The following is a 26897-nucleotide window of genomic DNA, read 5'->3' as shown; positions in this document are numbered from 1 at the left end:
TCCCTGATGACTAAGAACTTTGAGTGTTTCTTTAAGTACTTCTAGGCCATTTAATCTTCCTGTGTTGAGAATTCTCTGCCTAAAACTGAACCCTACTTTTAAATTGGTTTATTTCTTTTGTTGGTATCTAAATTAATCTATTCTTCATATATTTGGGACTATAGCCCTCTATCAGTATGAGATTTGGTGATGATATTTTCCCACTTTGTATGCTACTACTTTTTGGTGCTTTCCTGTGCCTTACAGAAGCTTTTCGATTTAATTTGGGCCACAGTTAATAACTGTTAGTCTCCAAGTCTGAGTTGTTGGTGTTCTGTTTGGAAAGTTGTTTCCTGTGCCAATGTTCTTAAGGCAGTCCCCCAGTTTCTTTGTGTGACAGGATTCACATTGCAGTCTTTGATTCAAGTGGACTTGAGTTTATGCAGTGACATGGATATTGAACTATTTGCTTTCTTCTACATGCAGACATTCAGTTTGTCTAGCAACATTTATTTAAAATGCTTTCTCTTTTTCACGGTATAGTTTTGACTACTTTTTCAAAAATCAAAGACCTATAAGTTAGTTGGCTTGTTTCTGAGATTTCGTTTGGACTCCATTGTTCAAACTGTCCATTTACATAGCAATACAATGTAGTATTTCCAGGCTCATTATTCCTCTAGAAATTCCTTTTTTTAACAGGGCTGTTTTAATATCCTGAGTTTGTTTTTTTTTTTCATGTGAAGTTGAGAATTGCTCTTTCAAGGACTGTAATGTATAATGTTAGAGTTTTGATTTGCATTGAATCTCTAAATTGTCTTTGGTAAGATGTCCATTTTTATTATGTTAAACTATCAATCCTTGAGTATTGGTGTCTTTCCAACTTCTAATACCTTCTTTAATTTCTTTCTTCAGAAACTTAAGCTGTTTTATACATGTTTAATTACTTGCTTGTTTATAGTTATATCAAAATATTTTATAGTATTGTATAATCAATTTGTATTTTAAAAACATTTTATTTGTCTAATTTTTTCAAAAATTTTATATTTGGAAAAGGAGTGCCAGTTTTTTTAAGACAAGTTTATACCCAGTAATATTGTTGAAGATGTTGTGCAGCTGAAGGATCCCATAGTAGAACTTTGGAATCACTCATGTACACAATCATATCTATGAATAGGAATACTTTGATGTCTTTTTTTTCAAATTCCATTGACCTTACCACTACAATTTTTTAACTGCTCTAGCTAGAACTATAAGTAGCATGTTGAATAGTTATGTAGAGAAAGCAGCCTTAATTTTAGTGAAATTGCTTAAATATACTTCCACTAATTTGATGTTGGTTCTTGCCTTGCTGTATACTGCTTTTATTATGTTTAGTTATGTACCCAGTACACCTCATCTTTCCCAGCCTTTTTATATGAAGGGATGTGTATTTGTGAAAAAATTAGGACCAAATAAGAGGATCATGGAGTGCTTTTCTTTAAATTTGTTATTATGGTATATATTATTGATGTTTTGTATATTGAACCATCCATGCACAGCTGGTATAAGGCATGCATGATCATGGTTAATTATGTTTTTAATGTGTTTTTTGATTCATTTGCAAGTATTTTGTTGAGTATTTTCCAGCTATGTTCATAACAGACATTGATATGAAAAATTCTGTGTGATTTAAATATCATGGTAACTGTATCTTCATAGAATAATTGTGTCAATTAGCCTTCTGTCTCTTTTTTGTGGAATTGCTTGAGGAGTATTGGTATGAGGTCTTTTTTGTTGGTCTGGAAGAATACTTTGCTAAAAACATCTGGCTCTGAGATTTTTTATTATGGTTTGGAGATTTTAATGACTGCTTCTATAACTTTAGGGATTATACAACTATTGAGATGGCTTATTTGACCTTTATTTACCTTTGGTAGTACATATTTATCAAGAAAATCATCCCTTTCATGTAGTTATTCCAGCATTCTGGATTGTAGGATTTGGAGTAACTAAAGATTCTTAAACACCCAATGATTCTTTTTGTTTCCTTTTTTTCTGTTATGATGTCTCCCTAATCATTTTTGATTTGTTGATTAGGAAAATGTCTCATTTCCTTTTAGATTGTTTGGGTAGGTGTTTCTCAATCTTCTTAATTTCTTAAAGCACCAGCTCTTGGTATTCTTGATTCCTTGTATTGTTCTCTACTTTTTTTTCTTCTGTTTTATTGCTTTCAGTCCTGAGTTTGATTATTCCCTGTACTCTACACCTCTTGTGCTTGCTTCTTCATTTTTCCTAATGTTTTCAGCTCTGCATTTGATATGCTTTGGTGAACTTATATATGAATGAATTAATGCTATTAGCTTTTCTAGTTGCAAAGATTTCATTGTGTCCCAAAATGTTGGGTGTGTTGCATTCTAGAAAGTCCTCCACTTCTTCTCATCTCTATTTTTAGTTTGAGACTCAATGACTTGTCTCTTGGTGGAAATGGGGTGTTGGAGACTCCCAAAATTAATATGTGGGTTTTGATGTTTTTTTAAGCATTACTAACATTTCTTTTACCATCCCCTTTGCATTTTACACAAATGTCCTTGCATTTGATGTAGAGATACTCAAAACTGAATGACAGCTTGGTTCATTTCCTTTGACAAGTATAAAATATTCTTCCCTAAGTGTTTGGATTAAATTTTGTTACTCATCTATTTTATTAGACATTAGAATTGTTACTTCAGCTTACTTCTCGGGTTTATACACTTAGAAAACCATTTCCCCTCCCTTTACACTCAGGTAATACTTATTTTTGTTGCTGACATGTGTTTCTTATTGGTAGCAGAATGAAGAATTCTGTTTTTACATCTATTATATTAGTGTGCTTTGCGCATTGTTGAGGAGTTGTGTACATTAATGTTTTAAAATGTTAATATTAATCACTTTCAATTGCAGGTATCATGAAATTGTTAGTGGTAATGTATCTCTGTGTGTGTGTGTGTGTGTGTGTGTGTGTGTGTGTGCGCGCGCGCATCTGTATGTGTGAGACTGTATTTGTGTTTGTATGTGTGCTTCCTTTTCTTTGATTCTATAAATAAAAACAGAACTATAAAAAAACATACTAAAATTCCAAAATAAAAATATTCTCTTTATATTACAAACAATATTGTAAGTGAAGGAAAATATATGGACATCATAGTATTTGTGTTCCATTATACCTGTTGATAAATGTCTCTAGGACCATAGTTGAAGAAAACCACAGTGCTGCCCTATAGTGTGAAAACACCACAGTGAAGTAGAAAATGTATAATTAGATTGTGCAGCCATATTCAAATTGGCATCAATGTAAGTCTCAGAAACAGCCAATGAACATTATGCAGTTGCTTACCAAATATTTTTGGTTACTCTACACAGGAATTACTATCTACATTGTATATAGAATTAACAAAACTGAACACCAAGGAATAAGTTAGCGTGAATTTTAAAAGTTATGAGAGTTAATAGTCTCAGAAGCTGAAATTCAAATGACTGTGTAACAAGACATGGCAAAGTTAAATATCCTTAGCAACATAAGAACAGCAAATTGAAACCACTTTGGGAATGTACTGGAAAGTGGGGAAAGTAGAGGAAATAGGAGAAAATGTTTGGAGAAACAACTAAAATTGAAGCTAAAAAAAAATGCATGCTGATTGGATATAGATCTTTCCTGAGAGACACATCCAGAGCATGTCCAATACAGAGGTCAATGCTAGCAGCAAACCACTCAGCTGAGAACAGGATCCCCTTGGGGGTAATTAGAGGAAGGATTGAAAGAGTTGCAGGAGCTTGCAACCTCATCAAAACAACAATGCCCACCAACCAGAGCTTCCAGGGACTAAACCACTACTGAAAGCCTATACATGGACTGACCCAGGGCTCCAACTGCATATGTAGCAGAGAATAGCCTTGTTGGGGCAGTAGTGGAAGGGAAAGCCCTTGGTCCTGCCAAGCTTGAGCCCCCAATTCAGGGGAATATGGGGGGCAGTGAGGGGGATGTATAGGGGGAATACCCGTATGGAGGAGGTGGAGGGAAGGGAATGGGGGCTCATAGATAGGAAACCGGGAAGGTGAATAACATTTGAAATATAAGTAAAGAAATATATCAAATAATTTTTTTAAAAAGGTCACTTATGGAATATTATTACAGTAGAGTCATCCTAAATTACAAACATCTATGAAATAAGTCTAAATAAGGGAGACATAGCCTCAAGTCGTCAGCTGTTTCAAATAAATGACAATTTGAGAACTGATATTGGGGGATATTTAAATAAATCATTGGCCAGAGGTAATTCATGGGAATCTAGCAACTTCTGAGGAAATGAGAAAACCATAGCTTGCCTTTCACAAACTGATTGTAATGACTTGTTGCTAAAAACAACATCAACATTACTCTTTGAGCATGGAGTAGTTGAAATTACAACTTTATACAGGCTTCATCCCCTATTCTAAACAATTGACACAGTAAGATTTTCACATGGTAGTAGGAAGGTAAACAACAGCAAAAAGCTTTGATCCTTTATGTTGTCCTACATACAATAAAGTTAGGGCAATGTTGGCACAAAATTCGTGTGAATAATAAGGAAACAATTTCAGATTTATCTGAATAGCCAACCGACAAAATTGACCCAAGGAGACACTGCTTGGATGTTCAAGTATGAGATAATGAATAGACCATGTAAATTACTTGCAATGGCATTTCCTTCAATTCATAGGTCTGTGCCTTGCAAGGCCTACATCAGTATCTTCTTTTTTCTGTAGTTAGAAAAACTCGAAAGTTCCACAGTCAGATATTACGTGGAGAGTAAAAAAACTAAATATAAAACAGATATATCAATTAAACATCTGCCCCCATGCCTCAGGAAACATCATACAGATGGAGTCAAAAGAATATAAGAGCTGAGACCATGGAGGACACCAAGAAAACAATCCCTTCTACATCAACAGAATTGGCACTTTAGAAAACACAAAGATTGAGACAAAAGGAATATGATCCCCATGAATCTGCCCCAGTTGGGCTCCTAGTACTGAAAGTAGATGTGCACACATACCCTGTCTCTATTCCTGAAGCAATGCTTGATTGATAACAAGGTTGTAATGCAAAAGTCTCCAAAGAAGACACATCAGGGAAGCGAACCATCCTTAATGTTAGATTGCATGGCCAGTAATAGCAAAAATGAAATGAACTAAACTCCATCTTTGGAGGAAATTGTCTGAAAATGTCATATCAGGCTTCTGATATATATATCTTGTCCTTCTTTTAATCTCCAATCTTATGGATTTGTTGTTGTTGCTGCTGTTATTGTTGCTGTTTATTGCAATTCTCATGTATCATTTTAACTCAGTGGGGTTTTGTTTGTTTGTTGTTGGCTTTGGGGGGGGCTTTTTGGGTTTTTTGTTTGTTTGTTTGTTTGATTTGTTTTTCATTTTCTCACCCATTTTCATTGAGCTTTATCTTTTCATTTGAGGTAGATAACAAACATAAACATAAAGTATGGTAGAATTTATACTTTCTGCCATACTACTTTGAAACTAGGATATCAATTCTTCTCTAAAAATATATTTTATTTGTATTTTCTGTGTATGTGTTTTTGCCTACCTATTTATCTGCACCAAATGAATGTACTGCCTATAGAGGCACATCTCCTCCCACTAAGACCAGTCCAGGCAGTCCTCTGCTATATATGTGCCTGTGGCCCTTGCCCGTATATGCTGCCTGGATGGTATCTCAGTCTCTGAGAGTTCCCAGAGAACTGAGTTAATTGAGCCTGTTGGTCTTTCTATGGGTATGCCCTTATTTTCTGCTTCTTAAACCTTCCTCTGACTCAACCATAGTGATCCTTGACTTCAGTCTAATATTTGGGTATAAGTATCTGCATGTGTCTCAGTCAACTGCTAGTAGGGCCCCTCAGAGGATATCAATGATAGACTGCTATTTGTAACACATCAGAGCATCAGTAATAGTGCCAGACTAAACCCCAAATGAGTTGTATCACAAGTTGTACCAGTCAGTAGACCACCTTTCTTTCTGTCTCTCCTCCATTTTTGTCCCTGCAATTCTTTTTCTTTTTCTTTTTTTTATATTTTTATTATATTTCAAATATTATCCTTTTTCTTGCTTTCCCATCCATAAACCCTATATCACTTCTACCTACCCACCCCTTCCTGCCTCCCCACCCTGAAATTCCCCTACAATGGGGCATCAAGCCTTGGCTGGACTAAGGGATTTTCCTCCCATTGGTGCTCAACAAGGCCATCCTCTTTTATACATGCAGCTGGAGCTATGGATCTATCCATGTGTACTCTTTGGATGCTGGTTTAGTCCCTGGGAACTGGTGTGTTGGTGGTGTGGTCCATTTTTTATGGGGTTGCAAACACCTTCAGCTCCTTCAATCTTTTTTCTAACTACTCCAATGAGCACTCCATTCTCAGTTTAACAGTTGACTGTGAGCATCTATCTCTGGATTTGTCATGCTCTGACAGTGACTCTCAGTAGGCAGCTATATCAGGCTCCTATCAGCATGCACTTCTTGGCATCAGCCAATATTGTCTGGATTTGGTGGTTGTATGTATATGGGCTGTATGTATATTGGGGTATGCTCTGAATGGCCATTCCACCAGTCTCTGCCCCAAACTTTGTCTCTGTATGAATGTTTTTGTTCCCCCTTCTAAGAAGGACTGAAGCATCCACATTTTTTGTCGCCCTTTTTCTTGAGGTTCATGTGGTCTCTGGATTTCATCTTGGGTAGACAGGAGAATTTCTGAGTCAGAAATTTTGACTCTGGGTTTATAACCCTGTACCGCCACTTGAGGCCATATCTACACAGGAGATTGACTCTTTGAATTCCTTCTCCCCACTTTTGGGCAATTTTTCTAAGGTCACATCTATTGAGTCCTGGGAGTCTCCCAGCTCTCAGGTCTCCAGTACTTTCTAGAGGGGCCAGCCACCTCCCTCCCCTGGAGGCTACAAATTTCAATTCATTCTCCTGGCTCCCAGGACTTACCTCCAACACACTTTTCCAAAAACACTCGAGATAATTCCATTTCCAGTTCTCTCCTCATTCTCTCTATGTTTCCTCTGTTTATTTTCTAAGTTCCCCCTTCTAAGTGGAATTGAAACATTCTCACTTATGCCTTCCTGGAAGTTAAATCTCTCAAGGTCTGTGGAGTTTTTGGCAAATATCCTCTTATCAGTGAGTTCATACCATGCATGTCTTTTTGGGGAATGGATTACCTGACCCAGGTCGTTATTCTCATGCTCCATCCAAGTGCCTGCAAATTCATAATGTCCTCATTTACAAGAGATGGATAGTATTTCATTATTTAAATGCACTGCAGTTTCTCTCTCAATCCATTCTTCAATTGAGGGATGTCTAGGTTGCTGTTTCAAGCTTCTGGCTATTACAAATAAGCATGCCATGAACATAGTTGAACACATATCCTTGTGGTACGGTTGGTCTTCTTTTGGTCATACGCCCAGATATGGTATAGCTGGGCCTTCTAATAGAATCATTTTTAATATTATAAAAAAGTTCTAGACTGATTTGTAGAGCTGTTGTTGAAGTTTTCAATCCCTCTAGCAATGGATGAGTATTCATCTTTCCCCAAGTACTCATCGATATCTTCTGTGACTTGAATTTTTTGATCTTAACCATTTAAAGTTCTTAGTCATTAGGGAAATGAAAACCAAATAGACCCTGATATTCCGGCTTATGTGCCCATTACACCAACTTAGTGTGTTTTAACATATAAATTTAATTTATATCAAATAGAATCTTGATTACTTTATATTGAATTATATAATTGAAGAGGATCCAAATGAAAAGTTATGTTGATAGGAGCTGGGAGGTTATTAGGAAGAATGTATTCAGGGTATAGTAGGTGAGAAAATGTTTATTTGATGATTGGAGCAAAAGAAAGCCTGTGTCCTTATGTTGTTTCTTTATAAAAAATCAATTAAAAGTCATGCAATTTCAGTTTTGTGTATGTGTGTTTTGAGTGTATTGTTACGTGAATGTATGAGTAAGACTCTCAATCAAGATTTGGAATACAAGGCTCATGATTCCTTGGGAATATTCTTACAATTATGTGAATTCAGAAGTCAGAAGCTGCCTACTGCAAGCAGGTCTTCTGCAAAATCAATACACAACATAATTACTGAGATTTTTGTCAATGCTTTTCAATATTCTGTGTGATAATTAAAATATGTTTCTCTCTTTTGCGTTCTCCTCCTCTAACACATAGGATGAGTAATAATGATTCACACATATTACCTCTTGCAAAGGAGAAGTTATTTGCATAACATCTGCAACATTCATTCACTCTCCCACAAACTTTGTATTTTCTCTTAGCATTGAACTAATATCAGGGTCACACATTCACACAGATACTACAATAAGGTACCTGAGCTCGTGTTAACTATTATTTTGGGTTAGAGTAGGGAAAGAATACTTCCAATGTACACTAATATCCAAGATCAGGGCCTTGAAAAATCAGAGAATCAGTGAATGATAATATGAGACAAGGTATTAAAAGTTTTCTTTTCTTTTGTTTTGTTTTGCTTTGTTTTTTCCATTACAGACAATCATTAAAAAGAAACACTGAGAAACAGTATACAATGCATATATCTTTAATTAAATCCTAATAAGTGCTTCAGAACCAACATTATGTTTCTCAGTTATAATCCATAATATATGTGTTCAGAGAGAATTTTTTCCTTAAATCTTGAAGAGAATTTCTCTCTGGCTTTAACAAAATTGCAAAGCACATCAGGCTAATGATGTACCATCTCAACTGTGCTTGTAGTGCCAATATGCTAAAGACCTCAAGAGCTTCCATGTCCTTTCACTGGGTGCTATGGTGGACATTAAGGAATATACCCTGGCCAGTGCAGAACTCCAACATGCTGAAAGTAAAAAGGTGTCTTAATTGAATATGTCAAGGCGATTTCTAGCCTAGAATGTCCCAGTGTTGATAATTAAGGCAAGGGAGACCTGGTATCCCAAGACAGAGTAAAGTACCTGTAAACTTGGTTCACCCTATAATATGGGTGCGTTCAAAGTATACATCAATATCAACAGAGAGAATGAAAATCCCTGGCCTGATAGCATAGAGAATAATTATGATACAGAGACAAATGGGAATATAGAGTTGGATACTAGTAAAACCAGTGTGTACTTTATTTATCTTTCAGTGGTATGACTTTGAAACCCATATACTAATAGTTTTAGCCAGCACAATCTAAACAGCAAGAGGAACCATAACACAAAAAATAAGATTCATTGCAGGCTCCAGCACCCTGAATTTAAATGGCCAAAGAACAAGGAGCACAAAACATATTTTTACTTATATAAGAACTATGTAATTTAATGACCAGTTAATTAGAATTCACAAGTACCTTTCTGTGATGATCTAAAATACCTGGAGAAACAATTGTGAATGTAGATAAACACAGGGTAATTAAGGCAAAGTCATCTCTGAAGTATCTTCATGAGTAAGAAAGACCACATTTAAGTGAATGCATGTTTCGGTTCTACGTTAGCATACTTTTCTTAGGCACATTTTATACACATATACATACATATATAACACATATAAGCATATGTATACCATACATATATACAGATGCATATGTATATCGTGCATATATACAGATACCTATCTGTCAAACAAGTACATAATAGAAGGTCATTGATGCACAGCAAGGATTCAGTTTCATAATAATCATCTTACAGAGAATCAAATGAATCCATCATTTCTTTGTCTCTTCCAGTCTATTTTCATGATGACATCATTCATTAAGTTTCAGAAATCACAAATTTTAGTACATTATCAAAGCTATTATGAATTAATCTACCTTGATGAACTCATAAGAGCTAATATCATGCTTAATGTATTTTAATGTTACTTTTCATGTGCATTCAGTGCCTTCTAAGGTATTACTCAATATTTTATGAATGCTGTCCCTATGAGAGTAGAAAACTCTTTATTATAGTAAGACAATTCATGGAATAGGTTTCCCAGTCTGAATTCATCTGCCCAAATACACTGACATACAAAGCAATACTAAATGGATTCTGTAGGGTTTGTGTGTGTGCGGGTTTGTGTGGGGGGGCATGTAAACATAATAAAAGTACTTATTAATTTGAACATTTTGTGTTTGTGGGTTTGAGATTGTGTGTGTACATGTAAACATAATGAAAGTGCTCATAAATTTGGGAATTATTGGGTTTTATATGTGTTCAGGGGGATTATAAGTGTGAGAAATGAATGTTGGAAATTTGTAATATTAATCTTTGAAAACTAGAATTTAAATGCCCTCAGTTGCATCCTCTTCTGGCTTTAGGGGTTTGAACTCTTGATCTTTTTAAAATGTATCAGTAACCCTATCACTAAGTGGAGAAAAGTCTGTTCCTTATTTTTCTTTCTTTTTGATTGGTTATTTTCTTTATTTACATTTCAAATGTTATTCATGTTTCCCTTCCAGACCCCCCCCACTTCACTCCCTCCCCCTGCTTCCAGGAGGGTGCTACTCACCCGCTCCCTTATTTTTTTCATTGGAAAACCCTACATCCTGAATCTATTGGCTTTAGGATCAGTCATCTACTTTCTCTTTCACAAATTTCCATCTATGAGACCTACACTTTAGTGTAGTACAGAGAAGATGATATTGATACATCACCATGTCAAAAAAAAAGCAAAACCAATCAAGCATGTGTTATTAAACAGAATATATTTAGCAATCTTACCCCATTCATTAGATGTAATCCCCACTGTAACAAGGTTAAGAAATGTTTCAAAAGACCCAACAAACAGCTGAAACAGTCAGATTCAGATATTTACACCCAACTAACGGATAGAAGCAGATGACCACTGAGGTTGAAATAGAGAAAAGCTGGAAGAAGCTGAGGAGGAAGGCTACCCTGTAGGAGGACCAACAGTCTCAACTAACCTGGAACCTGGAGATCTTTCAGACACTGGGCCATCATTCAGCTAGCATACACTAGCTGATATGAGGCTCTCAGTACATATTTAGCAGAGGTCTGCAGGGTCTGACTCAGTCAGAGAAGATGCACCTAATCCAAAAGAGACTTGAGGCCCTAGGAAGTGAGGAGGTCCGGTTGGGTGTCCCTGGCATCCATCCATTGTTGGATATAATAATTTTTGTATTTCAGAACAGAAAAAGAACATTTCAACCTTAGTCATTTGTCCATTATCTTGAAGAGCAGCTGAAAAAACAGGGAATATTCTATCATGTATGTGCTCCTACTGGACATCAGAAACTGTGTTCTGATTTCATCTTTGTTGATTCTTTAGTAAATTTGTTTGTCTGATTGATTGATTTGATAGATGGTTACTATGTGCAGCCATGTGTGTTCTGGAACTCATTTTCTAAGCAAGGTCATAGATTCAACTGCCTAATCAATTCTTATTGGAAGTTTCAAGGGGGCATTACCATTTAATCAAAATGATAAATACAAGTAGAATAAAAATGTGAGAATTTTAGTTCTCCTAGAGGAAACTAAGCAAGTGAATTAGAGCAAGATTTTATGGGCAATGTATTCAAGATTGATAAATATGGTACTTCTAGACATTACTAAAGGAACCAGTGAGAATGGTTCTAAAACTAGATAAATGCACTGTAACACAATATTTGGTGCCTATGTACCAATTTTACTTTTCAAACAATTCCTGAAACATTTGTTTAGAAATATGATTTCTCTCTGAACTTTAAGATATTTCTGTCTGGTCTCATTAAAATGATGTAGATCTTGGGTGCAAAGATGCATCCAAGCATTCCTGCACTGGAGGCCAATATTGAGAAGATCTCCACAGCAACCATGACCTTTCCCTTGGTGCTATGGTAGACAGGAAGGAAGGTGACCCAGACACTGCAGAATACGAGCATGCTGAAGGTCAAGAACTTAGCTTCATTGAATGTGTCTGGCAGATTCTTTGCCAAGAAAGCCAGAGTGAAGCTTCCAAGTGCCAGGCAGGCCAAGTATCCCAGGACGCAGTAGAATGCAGTAACTGAGCCCTTGTTGCACACAATGATGATGTGTCCATGCTCACTGAGATCATCAATATCAACAAAGGGAGGAGAAACTGCTAGCCAGATTGCACACAGAACACATTGGAATAGAGAACATATGGGAATAATATAATTGGGTGTCCCTGACACCAGGACATTTCTCAACCTTCTTCCTGGGTCTGTGACTTTGAAAGCCAGAACCACAGTGACTGTTTTGGCTAGAACTGTGGAAACAGCCACAGTGAATACAATCCCAAATGTAATTTGCTGTAAGATACAGGTTGCTCTGTTAGGATGGCCAATGAAGAAAAAGGTGCACAGAAAACAGAACATGAGTGAAATAATTAATAGGTAGCTGAGGTTTCTGTTATTGGCCTTCACAATAGGAGTGTTATGGTGTTTCACAAAGACCCAAAGTACAACAGCTGTGAATGCAGAGAAACAGAAGGCTATTAAAGCAAGAGCCATCCCCAGTGGGTCTTCATAGCTTAAAAATAGCACACCTTTCTGAATGCATTTGTTGTGTTTTGTGTTGGCAAACTGGTATTCTGGACAGTTCATACACTGATCCATATCTGATATCCAAAGGAAAGTTTAGTTAGTGCTGCTTTAGAAATTTTATTGAAAAGTTATTTCAAGTAAGAGTGTGGAAAATAGCCTTCCAATGAAGCCTTTGGTGCTGAGAATATAATTTGAGAAATACTGCTGCAAAGCATTACTTTCAATTCATAATATTCATAAAGAGTTAAGAGAAAATAAAACCTAGCAATTATTTATTTGCCCATGTAGTTTTGTTGATTATATCATTTTTAATCTTATCTGAAAGCAAATATTTCTTAAACTATTTTTTGTTTCTATGAAGATATCAAGAAGATTATTGAATTCAGACAATCATATAGCACAATGTGGTTGGGTATATTTTATAAATGCAAAATTCTACATTCACTATTTCCTGAGATTATTGAATTTGTTCCTTATGACACATTCAGACACTGATTTCTACTGGTACAAAATCTGTAATAGGTACTTGAGATAGCTCAAACTCATTGACATAGAAACAACAAGAAATTGAACAGGTAAGCTGTATATTTGCATATATTTATATGTATGTGTTCATGTAAAAGTAACAATTACATTATTGAATTTTATTGATTCCTGTCATAGTCATAAGAAGAAGTTGAAGAATGAGAGGTAATATAATATTAATGTTTGAAAAGTAGAAAATATTCAAGAAATAAGCCCTCACATGTATCCTCATTTGGCAATAAGTAAACAGAAGTTCTGATTATTGTTCATGAGATGCACTAATATTAGGACTGAAGAAGAAAAAATTCTCTGTAGATACTTTGTACTAAGATGTCCTTTACCTCTATTCCTTCTTCATTTGGAATGCTAAGCATTTTCATCCTTGCCTCATCTCCATTTCTATTTGACTCAGTGTCTGTGAACGTATTCAAGGATAAAGTCAGTATTGACAAATAGAAAGAGCAACATAACAGAGGAATACTCGAGCAAGAGTGGTAACCCAGATGGTTTGTCTTAAGCAATAGTACCCCATTTCAAAGTTACAATTCCCATAGTGGCTATAATATGAATTGTGATTATAATTGCACTTAAATTTTATGTCATTTCACAGAATATTGATGTGCTTCCTTGGTTTTCAGAATTCTTATCTAGAACAATGCATTTGTGGAGACCTTTTATTTCATAAGTTGCATAAAACACTAAGAAGTTGGAATAGCTTAAAAAGAATATGTTGCTCTACAAGAGAACCTGAGTTCAGATCCCAGCACCCATGTCAGCTGACTCAACAGTGCATGTAAATGTAACTACAGGGGTATTGTTTGCTTATATGTGTACCTGTACAGATATTACACATCGAACAAACATGAGCAATTTATGTAATAAAAAACATTTTATGGAATTTTTGTGGAATTCATTGAGGAAAATATTAAATCCTATTTGTTTTAACATCGAAAACAATTTGAGTATACTTTTAAAAATTATTTTCAAGTATAGTCTATGTTGGAATGCATGACTTCAAAAGACATTTTTTGAGTAGGTTACATGGTTCTATAAAATCCACCATGGCAATAAACTTTGATTGTAAGCCTTAGCAACACATGATTTAACTGCTGAACCATCTTAGAGGCATGCTATGTCTTTTAAGAACATTAATCCATTATATATAATGAAAGACAATATAATTGAAAAGCTATGCATAGATTTATTGCATTTTGCCAACCCTAAATACCTATTTTAATATTGGGTATGGTGTGTAATAAATATACTGAGTATGAGTCAAGTCATATATTCTACATCATTGATCAACTCTTATTCCCTACTTCCTGGATTCATATCACATCTGACTTTGAACATGGCCCTCAGTACATTACATACTTAGCAGTTTCTCATAAATTTGAAAATACTTTTGTCTTCTATATTACTCATACAGAGAACATGAATTTTGTATCTAGCATTCTCATGACCTAGTCCAGTAGATTTGATATTATACTTGGTTCTTCATGAGCTCCTATATATACGTGGTGCGAATAATCATATGTAAGACAGATAAATTCATGAAATATGACTAAATCAATTCTTTTAAAAATTCTGACTAAAATCTAATGTGCATGTAGTTTTACAATAGAATAATTATTGGGAATACCTTGTGGTGAATTCCCTCAAATTGCAGTTTTATTTTCTAAAGTATTTATTTGAAAATATAATCTGCCATGAATTTGCAATGAATCAATATGTGGTTCAAGGCATAAGATATATGTGCTTGTTTATTTGTTTATTTGGGTCAGGATTTTGTTAATGAGTTTTATATCTACAACTAGTAAATTAGAAAATAATATATTTTATATTTGCATTTTTCTTTTGGTTTACTTCATCTTCTGAGTGTAGTACAAGAGAAAAGTATATTTTCAGGATTTATCAGAGCAGGAAAACACTCACTTGTATCATTAGAAATTTCATTTTCAGGGCAGGACTTGCAAACAAAACAGCAAGCTGCCATTCCCTCCTTCCAGATTCTTCTGAATCCTGGACCACAATCTTCAGTGCACACAGAGGATGGCATCTGAGAAAAAGTAGGCATATACTGATACTGAGTTTTAGCTATTTCATGTGTTTTATATTAAAGATCCAATGAGCATATTTTATGTACACCAACTGAGTGACATTTCACCCTGTCCATTGATTAATGACCAACTATGAATATTGGAAAGACATTGAAGAAAAGTTGAGTAGTTCTGAATGTCTAGTAATTCAGGAAAACAAGATGATAGTGAGTTGTGTGCAATAACTACAGAGATTGCAACCAGATGTTTTTTAGTTAATTACTTTCAGTTTGAAGCTAAGTACAGTGAAAAGACAGAGGGAACTTTAATTGAGATATGTTCTCAGCCAACACTAGCTTGTCCTTATCATAGCTTTGAAGCATTTTCTAAATTGGTAATTGATTTAAGAGTGCACATCTTAATGTGGGCAGTAGAGTCAGTAAGTAGGGTTCTTTTAAGCCCCATACTTTAGTTCCAGTCTCCAGATATCGACACTTGTAGTTCTATGACTATAAGCGATATGTCCAATCACTCTTTTTCCTCACTTTCCTTATGATTAAAGTTTAATTAAAACAACAGTGAAGCAAGTTAGTATTTGAAGACAGTTGAATCAGGAAAAATATATCCTTAAATCACAGATAACAATTATAACTTTGAATAAATTAGCACTGCAAGGTTTGAGAATCTATATATAATAAAAGAGCAGAATATGCAGACATTGGTTTAATATGGTTGGAACTGATAAAATAATGTATAGAGACCTTGAATATGGAGTGTTTTGTGAGGTCAAAATTCTTTACAGTGGCTGCAAATACTGGAAAAAATGGACAAAAATTTGATTGCTTCAAGTTAATTGAAGATTTGAAGAATTCTTCCTAAGTTTTTGATATTGTTGAAACGGGATCTTATCATGTAGTATCAGTAGAGTAATACTCTCAATGAAGATCAGAATACCTAATTTTCTTTTTCGGCCATCATTTTCTTTAAATTTTGTTTATAAGGTAATATGTTATAATATTTTAAAAACTATTTTGAGTTAGAGTAAGGAAAATGGGCATACTTTTGTACTTTATGTTAATTTATTTTAAGGTAGTGTTTCCATATCACATATGGCTGACTTGGACTCAAAATATATGGAAGACTGGTAAGAAACAGACAGAGATTTTCAGGCCTCTGCCTCTAAAGTGCTTGGATAAAAACATGAACCAACAAAACTACTTGACATTATTTCTAACTTTCATAGATAATAATTTTCTCTTCATTTGTTATAGTACTCTTGATGGATTTGTGAAGAAAAGTTATCATATCAATATGTGTTCCTTCTGTCCTATCACTTGTATTGTTTTGTTTCTTTAACTCTTAATGAATGCTGGGCTTGGCTTAGAGCCATTTCTGAACATTTTTGGAAAATAATATTCTATATTATATGGTGTATTAATTTAATGGATCTGCATATGTTGAACCACGCTTGCGATCCTGGATTTTATTTTTCCTATTCTCACAGAATGTCCTTTCTGTGGCATGTTGTGTTTTTTGGTAGATAATTTTTAGTCAATAATTATTTCATGCATATACATCAAAAGTAGAGTTCGCTAACTCCCCTTTTTCACTCTTATTACATATTACATATTATAATGTTGCCTCCATTTTTTATAAAGGAAAGTTCTCCTCTTTCCTGTAATTGAGTTTCTTTACCCTTTGCAGACAACTAAGGAATCCCTTAAAAATAAATCAGACTTGTTGTTTGATTTTATTTAGAGAACATTACCAAAAATATTTAATTATAACTGAAAATTATGTTATTTTTGTCTGGTTGTTTTTATTGCTGTATTTGATTTGCTTTAATACTCATTTATTTGTTATTCAAATGCTGTCTATTTGTTCTCTTGACATTTTGTTTACCTTACTTAAAAGTGTGCACGGGTTCTTCAGCTTATTAAAAATAATGTTTTATGATATGAATTTCTGTAATTGTGTTTACTTGTGAACTTTGTTAATATCCTACTATTATATGGCAAAACATTTTGGGGTATAATGACAAGGCTAGATATTATGACTCCAAGTATTTCATCACTGTAACATTAGTCTCACTCTTATCAACATCTCTGTCAGAGGTTTCAGATAAGGGAGGAGACTACTGTGTAATAACAAAAATTATATGAAGAGAATATTGTTCAATTTAAGGAAAGAATATCAAACAGTGGTGAAGTGCAGTTTTATATTCATTAAATTTCAGAAAATGGTTGTGATGTGACAAAGGTATATTTTATACACATATGAAATCTTCAAAGTGTTAGTAAACATACGTCAAAAATTCAAATAACCTTATTTTAAAAATGGGGTACAGAGCTAAACAAAACATTCTCAGGTAAGGAATGTCAAACGGCCAAAATTCGCCTAAAGAAATGTTCAACATCCTTGTTCATCAGGGAAATTCAAATCAAAACAACCCTGAGATTCCACCTCACACCAGTCAGAAAGGCTAAGATAAAAATCTCAGGTGACAGGAGGTGCTGGCGAGAATGTGAAGAAAGAAGAACACTACTCCATTGTTGGTGGCATTGCAAACAGGTACAACCACTCTGGAAATCAGTCTGGAAGTTCCTCAGAAAATTGAACATTCCACTACCTGAGGACCCAGATATACCTCTCTTGGGCACATACCCAAAAGATGCTCCAACATACACAAAGACACATGCTCCACTCTGTTCATAGGAGCCTTATTTATAATAGCCAGAAGCTGGAAAGAACCCAGATGCCATTCAACAGAGGAATGGATACAGAAAATGTGGTACATATACAATGGAGTACTACTCAGTTCAATGACTTCATGAAATTCATAGGCAAATAAAGTGAACTAGAAAATATCATACTGAGTGACGTTACTCAATCACAGAAAAGCACACCTGGTATGCATTCATTGATAAGTGGATATTAGCCAAAATGCTCGAATTACCCAAGATGCAATACTCAAGAAGAAGGATGACCAAAATGCGGATGCTCCCACTCTTTCTTAAAAGGGGAAAAAATATCCATAGAAGGGGATATGGAAGCAAAGTTTAGAGCAACAACTGAAGGAACGACCATTCAGAACCTGCTCCACATGTGACTCATATATGTACAGCCACCAAAACTAGATAAGATTGCTGAAACTAAAAAATGCATGCTGAAAGGGACCGGATATAGATCTCTTCTGAGAGACACATCCAGAGCATGTCCAATACAGAGGTCAATGGTAGCAGCAAACCACTCAACTGAGAACAGGACCCCCTTGGGGGGAATTAGAGGAAGGATTGAAAGAGTTGAAGGAGCTTGCAACCCCATAAGAAAAACAATTCCAACAACCAGAACTTCCAGAGACCAAACCACTACCGAAAGACTATACGTGGACTGACCCAGGGCTCCACCTGTATATGTAGCAGAGAATAACTTTATTGGGGCACCAGTGGAAGGGAAGCCCTTGGTCCTGCCAAGGTTGGACACCCAAGTGCAGGGGAATATGGGAAGGGGGAAGTAAGGGAGATGAATAAGGGGAATACCTTTATGGGGGAGGGGGAGGGCATGGAGGCTTATGGATAGGAAACTGGAATAACATCTGAAATGTAAGTAAAGAAATATATCTAATAAATAAAAGAAAGAAAATGTAGGAAATGATGACAAATTTTGAGTCTGCTGAGGAAGAGGGCAGTGGCCATGGAAAGTCTAAGAAATGACTGTTTTCCTCCTGTTCAAAGCAACAGACTACCTTTAAATTCTTATTGCTTCTTTCTTTACAAAATTCTTCAGGGCATATGTTTCTATCAAGAAATCTTTATTGAAAATTCCTGAGATCTTCAGAACATTTATTGTCAAAAATGCCATTCACTAGAAACAGATGGTCAGAATTTATGTTAAAAATGTCAAAAATTAAAAATAGAAACATAATACAGGAGCTTAGAAATTGGTTCTTCATGTGATGAAATATATTATTTGAATGTGTTGCACTGTTTCCACACGACAGTATTTACTGCTGTGTATTATAAATCACTAAGTTAGTGCACACTCACCTTTTTACTTCCTGTGGCCAACTCAATCATGTCTACATATAAGTGAAAGTGTTGATCACGTTTAAAATATTGGCTGACCTTTCCTATCTTCACCTTAATCCCAAGGTGTTCTGAGAAATACTGAGTGAGAAAAATGTCATAGTCTTCCTGCAGTATTTCTCTCTGTTTCATAATCACTTTGTCGCCGAGAGGATTGGTGAAGTGAGTGTTTCTCAGAAAGGAATTTAACTAAAAGACAAGCATTAAATTATAATGTCTATAATGTCATTTAAAGAATGAAAGAGATCACAAGAATAATTGGATATATGAAATTATCATAGTATTCCAAGAATTTCAGTTCTCTCAAAGAAGACTACTAAACACAAGCAGATAAAAATATAGAAACAAGCAGAGATATGCAACACACACATACACACACACACACACACACATGCATTAACGGAGAGAGGGGGTCCCATCTTTTCCAAGTCACACATATAATATAGCTATATACTCTATATACTTATTTACACACAAATATACATACATGTTTATATACATAAGTAAACGTTCAGAAAAAAAAGACATACATATGCACTCAACTAAAAACACAGATATGAAATCACACAAACTAACTGCACTGGCACACATACAAACATACACAAACACATACAGAAAGACGGAGAGAGAGAGAGAGAGAGAGAGAGAGAGAGAGAGAGAGAGCGCAACACACTGGGAGAGGTATACAATAATACCAGCCCAGAATGATAATGACACACAGAAAATTTATACTCACACCTATTGACAAAAAGGAAGTCAAATGCCAAGCAAAGCACAAAAAAGGGAGACACATATATAGAAAAGCAGATACCAATATGTATAAACACATACAAACACCCAAGAACTCAAGAAATACAAACAATGGTAGACAAAGACAAATACTCTGACAAATTCACAATTTACAAACCTACAAACATAAATCACACATACAAAAGAAATACGTACATAGAAAAAATTGTTGCTCACTTCCACAGTCATACAGAGAGATAAACATGTAAGTACAAAGCCACACAAATATAAACATAGATGAAGAGAAAGAGTAAAACATATACGAGTACATAGTGAGAAAGATAAATTCACACATATAAACATATTTGTATAGATGGAACTGAATACCAACACTATTTCTTCCTTAATTACTCTCCGAAAACAAAGTAGGTTAATCAGAGCCTACACTGGGGGCAGAATCACTGGAATACCCTAGTGAAAACCATTCCTTCAAATGATTTCCATATAATTGACAAATATAAATAAAAACTCATCTCATCGTAGAGAAAATTCATGAGGAAGTACTCTTTATATCAAATTTTGAAAGGTTATGCTGAAGGATATTTGGGTGCTCTGTATGACACCACAAATTTTCATTGATAAATTATGTCTTCTTTTTCTATATGTGTTCACATTTATTATAGTCACTAGATTTTGTTCTTCTTTAGGAAAAATGTTCAGTAACCTATGTATTTTGGAAAATATTTCCTATTTCATCTAGAGTGATCATCTAAGAGATTTTAAATAACTATGCAGTTGAAGACATCAAACATCATCCAATAGAAGTTCTCACCTTCAAGCAGTGAGAACTGGCTCCTTTCTCATTGTCTATTGCCTGATTATCAACCTGTTGCAGATTCAACTCATGAAATGCATGGGCCATTGCATACACAGCATTATATATATTATAACTGTCATCACTAAAGGCCATGTCAAACTTCTGTTCCAGTAGCCATTCCAATGAGGCACTGGATGTATAGTTCTCCAGTATTTCACAGTTAGATGCTGAACCTTCATAGTTTAAGTACTTCCAGTCTGGCATTACTTGACATAAATCTGTGCTTCTGAGTTGATACCATGTCTGTACCAAATTATTAAAGCCAGAAATTTCACCATGGTGGTGTTGAAATGTAAAAGTCCCATAGAATGTGTCATGAGTTAAATCTCTATTACTGGTAGGGAAATTCCACTGTTTTGTAGAGACCCATATTCTGTGTTTAACTGGAGATTCCCATATTCTGAAGTTCAACTCAGTAATACTGTTTCCCTCCCCATAAATGATAATAACACTTGTGGATGACATCACAATTTGGTCGTAGTACATTTCAACTTTATGATGGAATAATAATTCAGAGAATGATATCATGCTCACAAAGGCAAAGCAAATTTTTTTGCTTTCACTCACTTTTTTCAACTCTGAGAGAAATAGATTGCCTTGATCCTCATCTGAGATGAAAAGGCCAACCCAGTTCCAGTTGAAATAAAGTATGAAGGAGACAATTGCAAATGCTAGTGATGTGTCCTTTGGTGCCATCTGATAGAGATAGGGAAATTGTTCATTATCATTCAAGGTAGAATGAAAAGGTCCATAGGTAAGCTGAAGGAACTGAAACACAGAGAGAATCATGAGGTGTAGTGCACTTAAAAACTTGCAATCATATTTACCTACAAAGGGTGACTTTTCTTCTTATCTCTTATTCAAATGAGAAAATGTGGAAGCCTGGCACATTCACTTGTAATTGGAACAGCAAACATAGCTGTATGACAAAGACATCACAAAACTTTTTCACATTTTATAATAACTGCCTTTCTGTCTTTCAGTTTTAGTCCTCAAATCTGTGTTTTGGATGTTTGTAAGGATTTTAATATATTTACTGCTTGGGGTTATTTGACTAATTGTTTATAAGAAAGACAATTATGCCTTAATCCAAAAATGCTTCTCCTAAGATTTAACAGTAAAGCCATATGCATAATACTGCTATAGGATTTAGGAAAAAATATTCTTATCTTGCCCTACAATAAGATATTCCTTGTACACTAGAGCTTGTGACTCACATAAAGATTCCAGAGGTCTCCTACTTAGAATAAGGCTCCAAAATACTCTAGGAATATCTGCTTCTGTGCCTCTTCAGGAAACAGATAATTAGAACAAAGTAAAATTTAAAATGTAAACAAGATTTGAAATATAAATTAAAAAATCCAAAAAATGTAAACAAGATTTGACAGTGTAAATATGTTAGCAGCAGATCATATTAAAAACTCATCCTACTAAATACTCAGGCAATTATGGAGCAAGATGTATAGGGCCCAAAATTTGTACCTTTTGAAGAAACTATACAGAAACAAATTTAGATTGGATGGAGTTATCTCCTCCATGCAAAGTGTCTTATGATTATAGAAAAATTGTCATGTGGAAAAATATGAAAGAACAAGGTATCAGAATCCCATAACCACTCTTTCTTGGAAAGCTTCACTTGTTAAGGTCCATTCTTGTATTTTATGATGAAGAAACAAAAGAAAAACAAGATAAGACATACCAATACATTCCATAAAATATGGCATAATAATTATATTATTAAAGAAAATTATTTGTAATAACTGTAGCAGTATGTTGCTGAAATTTTTGCCAGAAGGTCTAATGACAATTGTCACACTCATTGCTAGTAAAATGGCAAACTCCACAGAAGGGGTTGCAGGTTTTCATCCTATCTTATGCCACTAAAATGTCATGAGCTACCAGAATAAGAATGATCCATCTGTCATGCTTTTGTAAAAATATTCCAGATACTTAAAAGTTGAACTAGAGAATAAATGTTTGCAAAATATAATTCTGTGTTATATCACAGTTTATCACTGATGACTAAACTTATAACACCACCATCTTGGTAAATGATAACTCTGTAATTTCACATTTTACCAATGATAATCTAAACTTATGACCAAGAGGAGAACAACACATATCAGGAAACACAAATAATATGTTCTAATTTTTGGTACAACATGAATCAATCTCTGCTTATTTAAATTTGTATAAATAAGTACTCTGAATGCCAGTCTACAAGGCTGCAAGAGTCTCTATCACCATATCAGAATCAATTCTTCATGGTATCCTCTATTCCTCCTTTATGGAATCTGTCAACTTCTGGAGGTGGCCCCTAGCAGAAGGCCTATCATGTTTCTAATTAGCAGATGCTTTGGAACTACATAGATTGTCATAAGCATAAATCCAACCTCATCCATCAAGTTTTGTAATATCTATCAAAGTCCCCCAAAGTAACATGATGTTAAGAATTCCTGACCTATAACTCACACGTGGAGATGAGAAGATGTCCAGTTTTGTCAAAAAAAGTAACGATGTCCCCCAATGCGGTCCTGTAAGCAGAAATGTACACTTGGTCTCTTCCTTACAGAAATAATTAGGAATAGGCTTTTCAAATTCTTCGTGAAATAAATAGGGTGTAGGTGTTACAGTTTTTCCATCACAATAGCCAAAAGAGTATTTTATAATCAAAGACATATTTGGTAAAAGATCAGGATTCCTGTTGATTTCATCTATTGAAAAGGCCAATGTCAAAGCATATTTGTGGTTGTTAGTTGTTTTTCTGTAAAAGAGTACAGTGTTTATAAACAGATGGATATTAATGATCATTTGTGCTGAATAGAAGCATTATTCTATACTGGGAGTTTCTGCATCTGGCCTCTAAAGAGGGAACAAATGGCTTTTGTTGTGAGATTAGATTGACATGAGAACCTGGAAAATAGTAAACACTTTAAAAGTTCATGACAGTGTGTGTCCCATAAATAAGATATGGTATTGACCTCATACACAGTGAATATTTCCATGTGTTTTTAGTCCCTCATCAGAAGGTAAAGCTAAAACCTCAGATATTGACAAAGAGTAATTCTGATAATTTCTTCATTTTGAAATTATTGAGCAATATAAAAATACATGTGTTATGAGACCCATTGAGTTCACCATATTTTCTTGTGAAGTTAACTGAATTGGTTAAGGATGATTTATCATAATTTATCAGTGCATAATAATTTTTCTGCAGCAAGCTTTGGTACTGTATTACAATCACTTATATTTAGTGGTCAATATTCTTACCATGTTCCCTCATATCTCTCCTCATCTTGTTAATTTTTCTTTCAATCTTTACCTGAAAGAAAATCTTTTCTAAAGATTCACTTTTAAGTAAATTAAAATATCAAACATGCATTGGTTAAATGATACAAGTCTATGCATATGTTTGCAAGTATTTGAGCAAGGGTTATTTAGGTCATAAGACAAGTGTTTTATAAGATATGTTGCTGTAGACTGTCCTCCCTTCAAATGTGCAGGTATACACTTGTGCCAGGTACTAATACACTAATGCAGAGAGTAAGGGCTTGTTCCAACACCCAAGTATCAGTTACCTATTTTCTATTAGAAAGAAATGTGAAATATTCACTCTGGGTACTTCTCAGCATTATAAATTAATTTCTAGGAAACACCAATGATAACCTTTCCAATTACACTAAAACAACACTAGTATCCTACTGAGAACTAGGAAAATAAGGAAACTGCAGTGATATTTATATGACCCAGTATTATACACTTGTAAAATAGAAGAAAAATCTTTGGGGTATAAATTAATTATAAAGAAAATGTTCATTTTTAAAATAAAAGTAGGCAACAACTTTTATTTAAATGAAATAAATATTTTCTTTATATTTATGAAAAGAATATCTTCTGTCTCGTCCTTGTCATTTCATATAACTGATCAATAAACACTAAACATACACCTACATATTTAATAATTACATTTGATGTAAATACTAACAGGTTTTCAACAAAAACTCTGATGCTTTTACTCTTCAATCTATAAAATAGGCCATTTTAGAATATTCTTTATTACCACACACACACACAAAAAAAAATCTCAATTGAAATTTACTAATGCACAAAAGAAATTTGAGATTACACTTCATGCAATGCTCAAACTACTTCCTACAACTAAACTTCAGGACACATCAGTTAATTAAGATGGCTGTGTAGTCTAGTAGTTTAATAGGCTGTGTTTTTAAACAACTATAAGCAATCCACAAAAATGGGTATTGATACCACATTGGTAACACGTGAATCCATATTTACTGAAAAAATTTCCACAAGATATAAATATCATAAAAAGATCAGAGATTAACCAAATTAGACATGAAAAAGGAGACATGTGTCTTAATGAAAAAACTTAATAGACAACTCCTGTACCCCTGTTATCAAGTGTTCCACCTTTCCTACAACACAACTGTCACACGTTCCAGTGACAAGGGATGTAACTAGTCACCACTGTTATTGATAGCCTCACCATTCAAAGAATGTAAACATATTGTTTGATTCCATATGTTCCAAATATGTTTTACTCTAAAACAAGAGTGCTGAACTGAACTTAATCAAAAAAAAAAAAAGCCCTTGGTCCTGCCAAGACTGAACCCCCAGTGAACGTGATTGTTGGGGGGGAGGCGGTAATGGGGGAGGATGGGGAGGGAAACAAAAAAAGCCAGAGATTGTACATGAATAGTATGAAGCACAAAGCCACAGTTCTTTTGGCTTTTATCTTTTAAAATACTTGGATGTCTTGTCCTCTAATGACATGAATATTCCTTGCTCATAAACATAAAAAATCCATCTAGACATCATATGATATATGAATTTCTGAGTGTAAAGAACTTCTTTCCAAACTTGATGAAGTTTTAGAAGGTAAGAAGTGAGCACATGCAATGAATTTAAGAGAATAAGTTTGTATGTATGTAAAGTTCTTGACAAGTGTATGTGCCATGAATAATATAGAACCTGCATATGCTCCAGGAGCAACACATCAATAAAAAACTGTCAGTAAAATTTATGATCATTTATTTGCATATTCTTGAGATAAAACACAATGAACTATTATGAGATCAATTTTAATAAGTCATCACTTTTTAGAGTGCAATATAAACTGTTATTAGGAAGGCTTTATGGATAGAATCAATATTGATAGTAATTTATTCCTCAGTTTCCAGGATTTAAGTTGGAGGTCACCTGGAAGAAAACCAAAACCATCACTGGATTAATTAAAAGGAGAGAATAGAATTGAATCTGTAAAAGAATTAATTGTTTCTTGGTATTCACAAATAGCACTGGAACAGAAGACACTACGATTAGACTAATCTTCATCCTCAGAGCACTCAAGAAATATTCAAGTTGTCATTTACATTGATAATACAAATGCACTTACAGGACATTCAGAGTCTGGTTGAAATAATCTTTCTCCATAGGTATCTGAACTGCTTCAAGAATGAAGGAACAAGTTGACTGCAAATCTCCATCTTTGACTTCATCCAAATTTATTCTCAAAAAGCACCTGGGATCAATGACATTTGCCATGAGAAGTGGAATGTTGATGAGGAAGAACACCACCATAAAAATGAACATATTTTTCCTGCCTTAAACCTGGGCAGTGTTGATTGTGAAGTGCCATGAACGACAAATTACTACCAGCTTTTATTTCTCTGGGCAAAGGAGAAGATTATTGCATATTCATGATGCCTTATTTGAAGACTGTTTCTGAGCTCTGGAGGAAACTTAAATGCTTTCTTTCCTGGGGCTCTGCAACTGGTGTTCACAGTCCATGTAATAAACATGGGTAGGAAAATACTTAGGAGGATAATTCATTCCCAGGATCCAGGATCTTGCTCATGTGTGTGAATGCCTGCAAGGAAGCCCATTTGTTCAAATTTGGTCCTTAGAATGTGTCAACAAGCTGATTATGTTAACACAGCTAGAAATTATGTCAGTAGATTGTTTCAGTTAATTCACAGTGAGACATCCAGTAGTAATACAATCGGAGCTACTGGGGACACATAGGACATTGTATTACAAAGTCCAAGTCAGGGAGAGGCACTCGTGTTTATAATCACTGAAAAACACGGACCATGTACAATATGGACTAT

The 26897-nt window shown here is 34.7% G+C and overlaps 1 protein-coding gene across 3 annotated transcripts; it reads right to left on the bottom strand.

Annotated features, from left to right (window-relative positions):
- Positions 1-11683: 11683 nt before the first annotated feature.
- LOC116894560 (vomeronasal type-2 receptor 116-like) lies at positions 11684-26379 on the bottom strand. Of its 3 annotated transcripts, none has more exons than XM_032896271.1 (6): positions 26183-26379; positions 23239-23530; positions 20722-21534; positions 19122-19349; positions 14972-15095; positions 11684-12585 (listed from the first exon to the last, which is right to left on the bottom strand). In XM_032896271.1, exons 1-6 carry the CDS (start codon positions 26377-26379, stop codon positions 11684-11686), a joined length of 2556 nt encoding a protein of 851 aa, XP_032752162.1. The 3 variants fall into 3 exon arrangements, with proteins under 3 accessions (XP_032752162.1, XP_032752164.1, XP_032752163.1); XM_032896273.1 differs by having other exon boundaries at positions 11684-12435; XM_032896272.1 differs by having other exon boundaries at positions 20722-21536; positions 23289-23530.
- Between the last annotated feature and the right edge of the window lie 518 nt (positions 26380-26897).

This window comes from Rattus rattus, chromosome 2 (genome assembly GCF_011064425.1).
Source record: "Rattus rattus isolate New Zealand chromosome 2, Rrattus_CSIRO_v1, whole genome shotgun sequence".
NCBI classification, from domain to species: domain Eukaryota; kingdom Metazoa; phylum Chordata; class Mammalia; order Rodentia; family Muridae; genus Rattus; species Rattus rattus.
The sequence above is the reverse complement of the archived record's forward strand: the minus strand, read 5'-3'. Positions and strand labels throughout refer to the sequence as shown.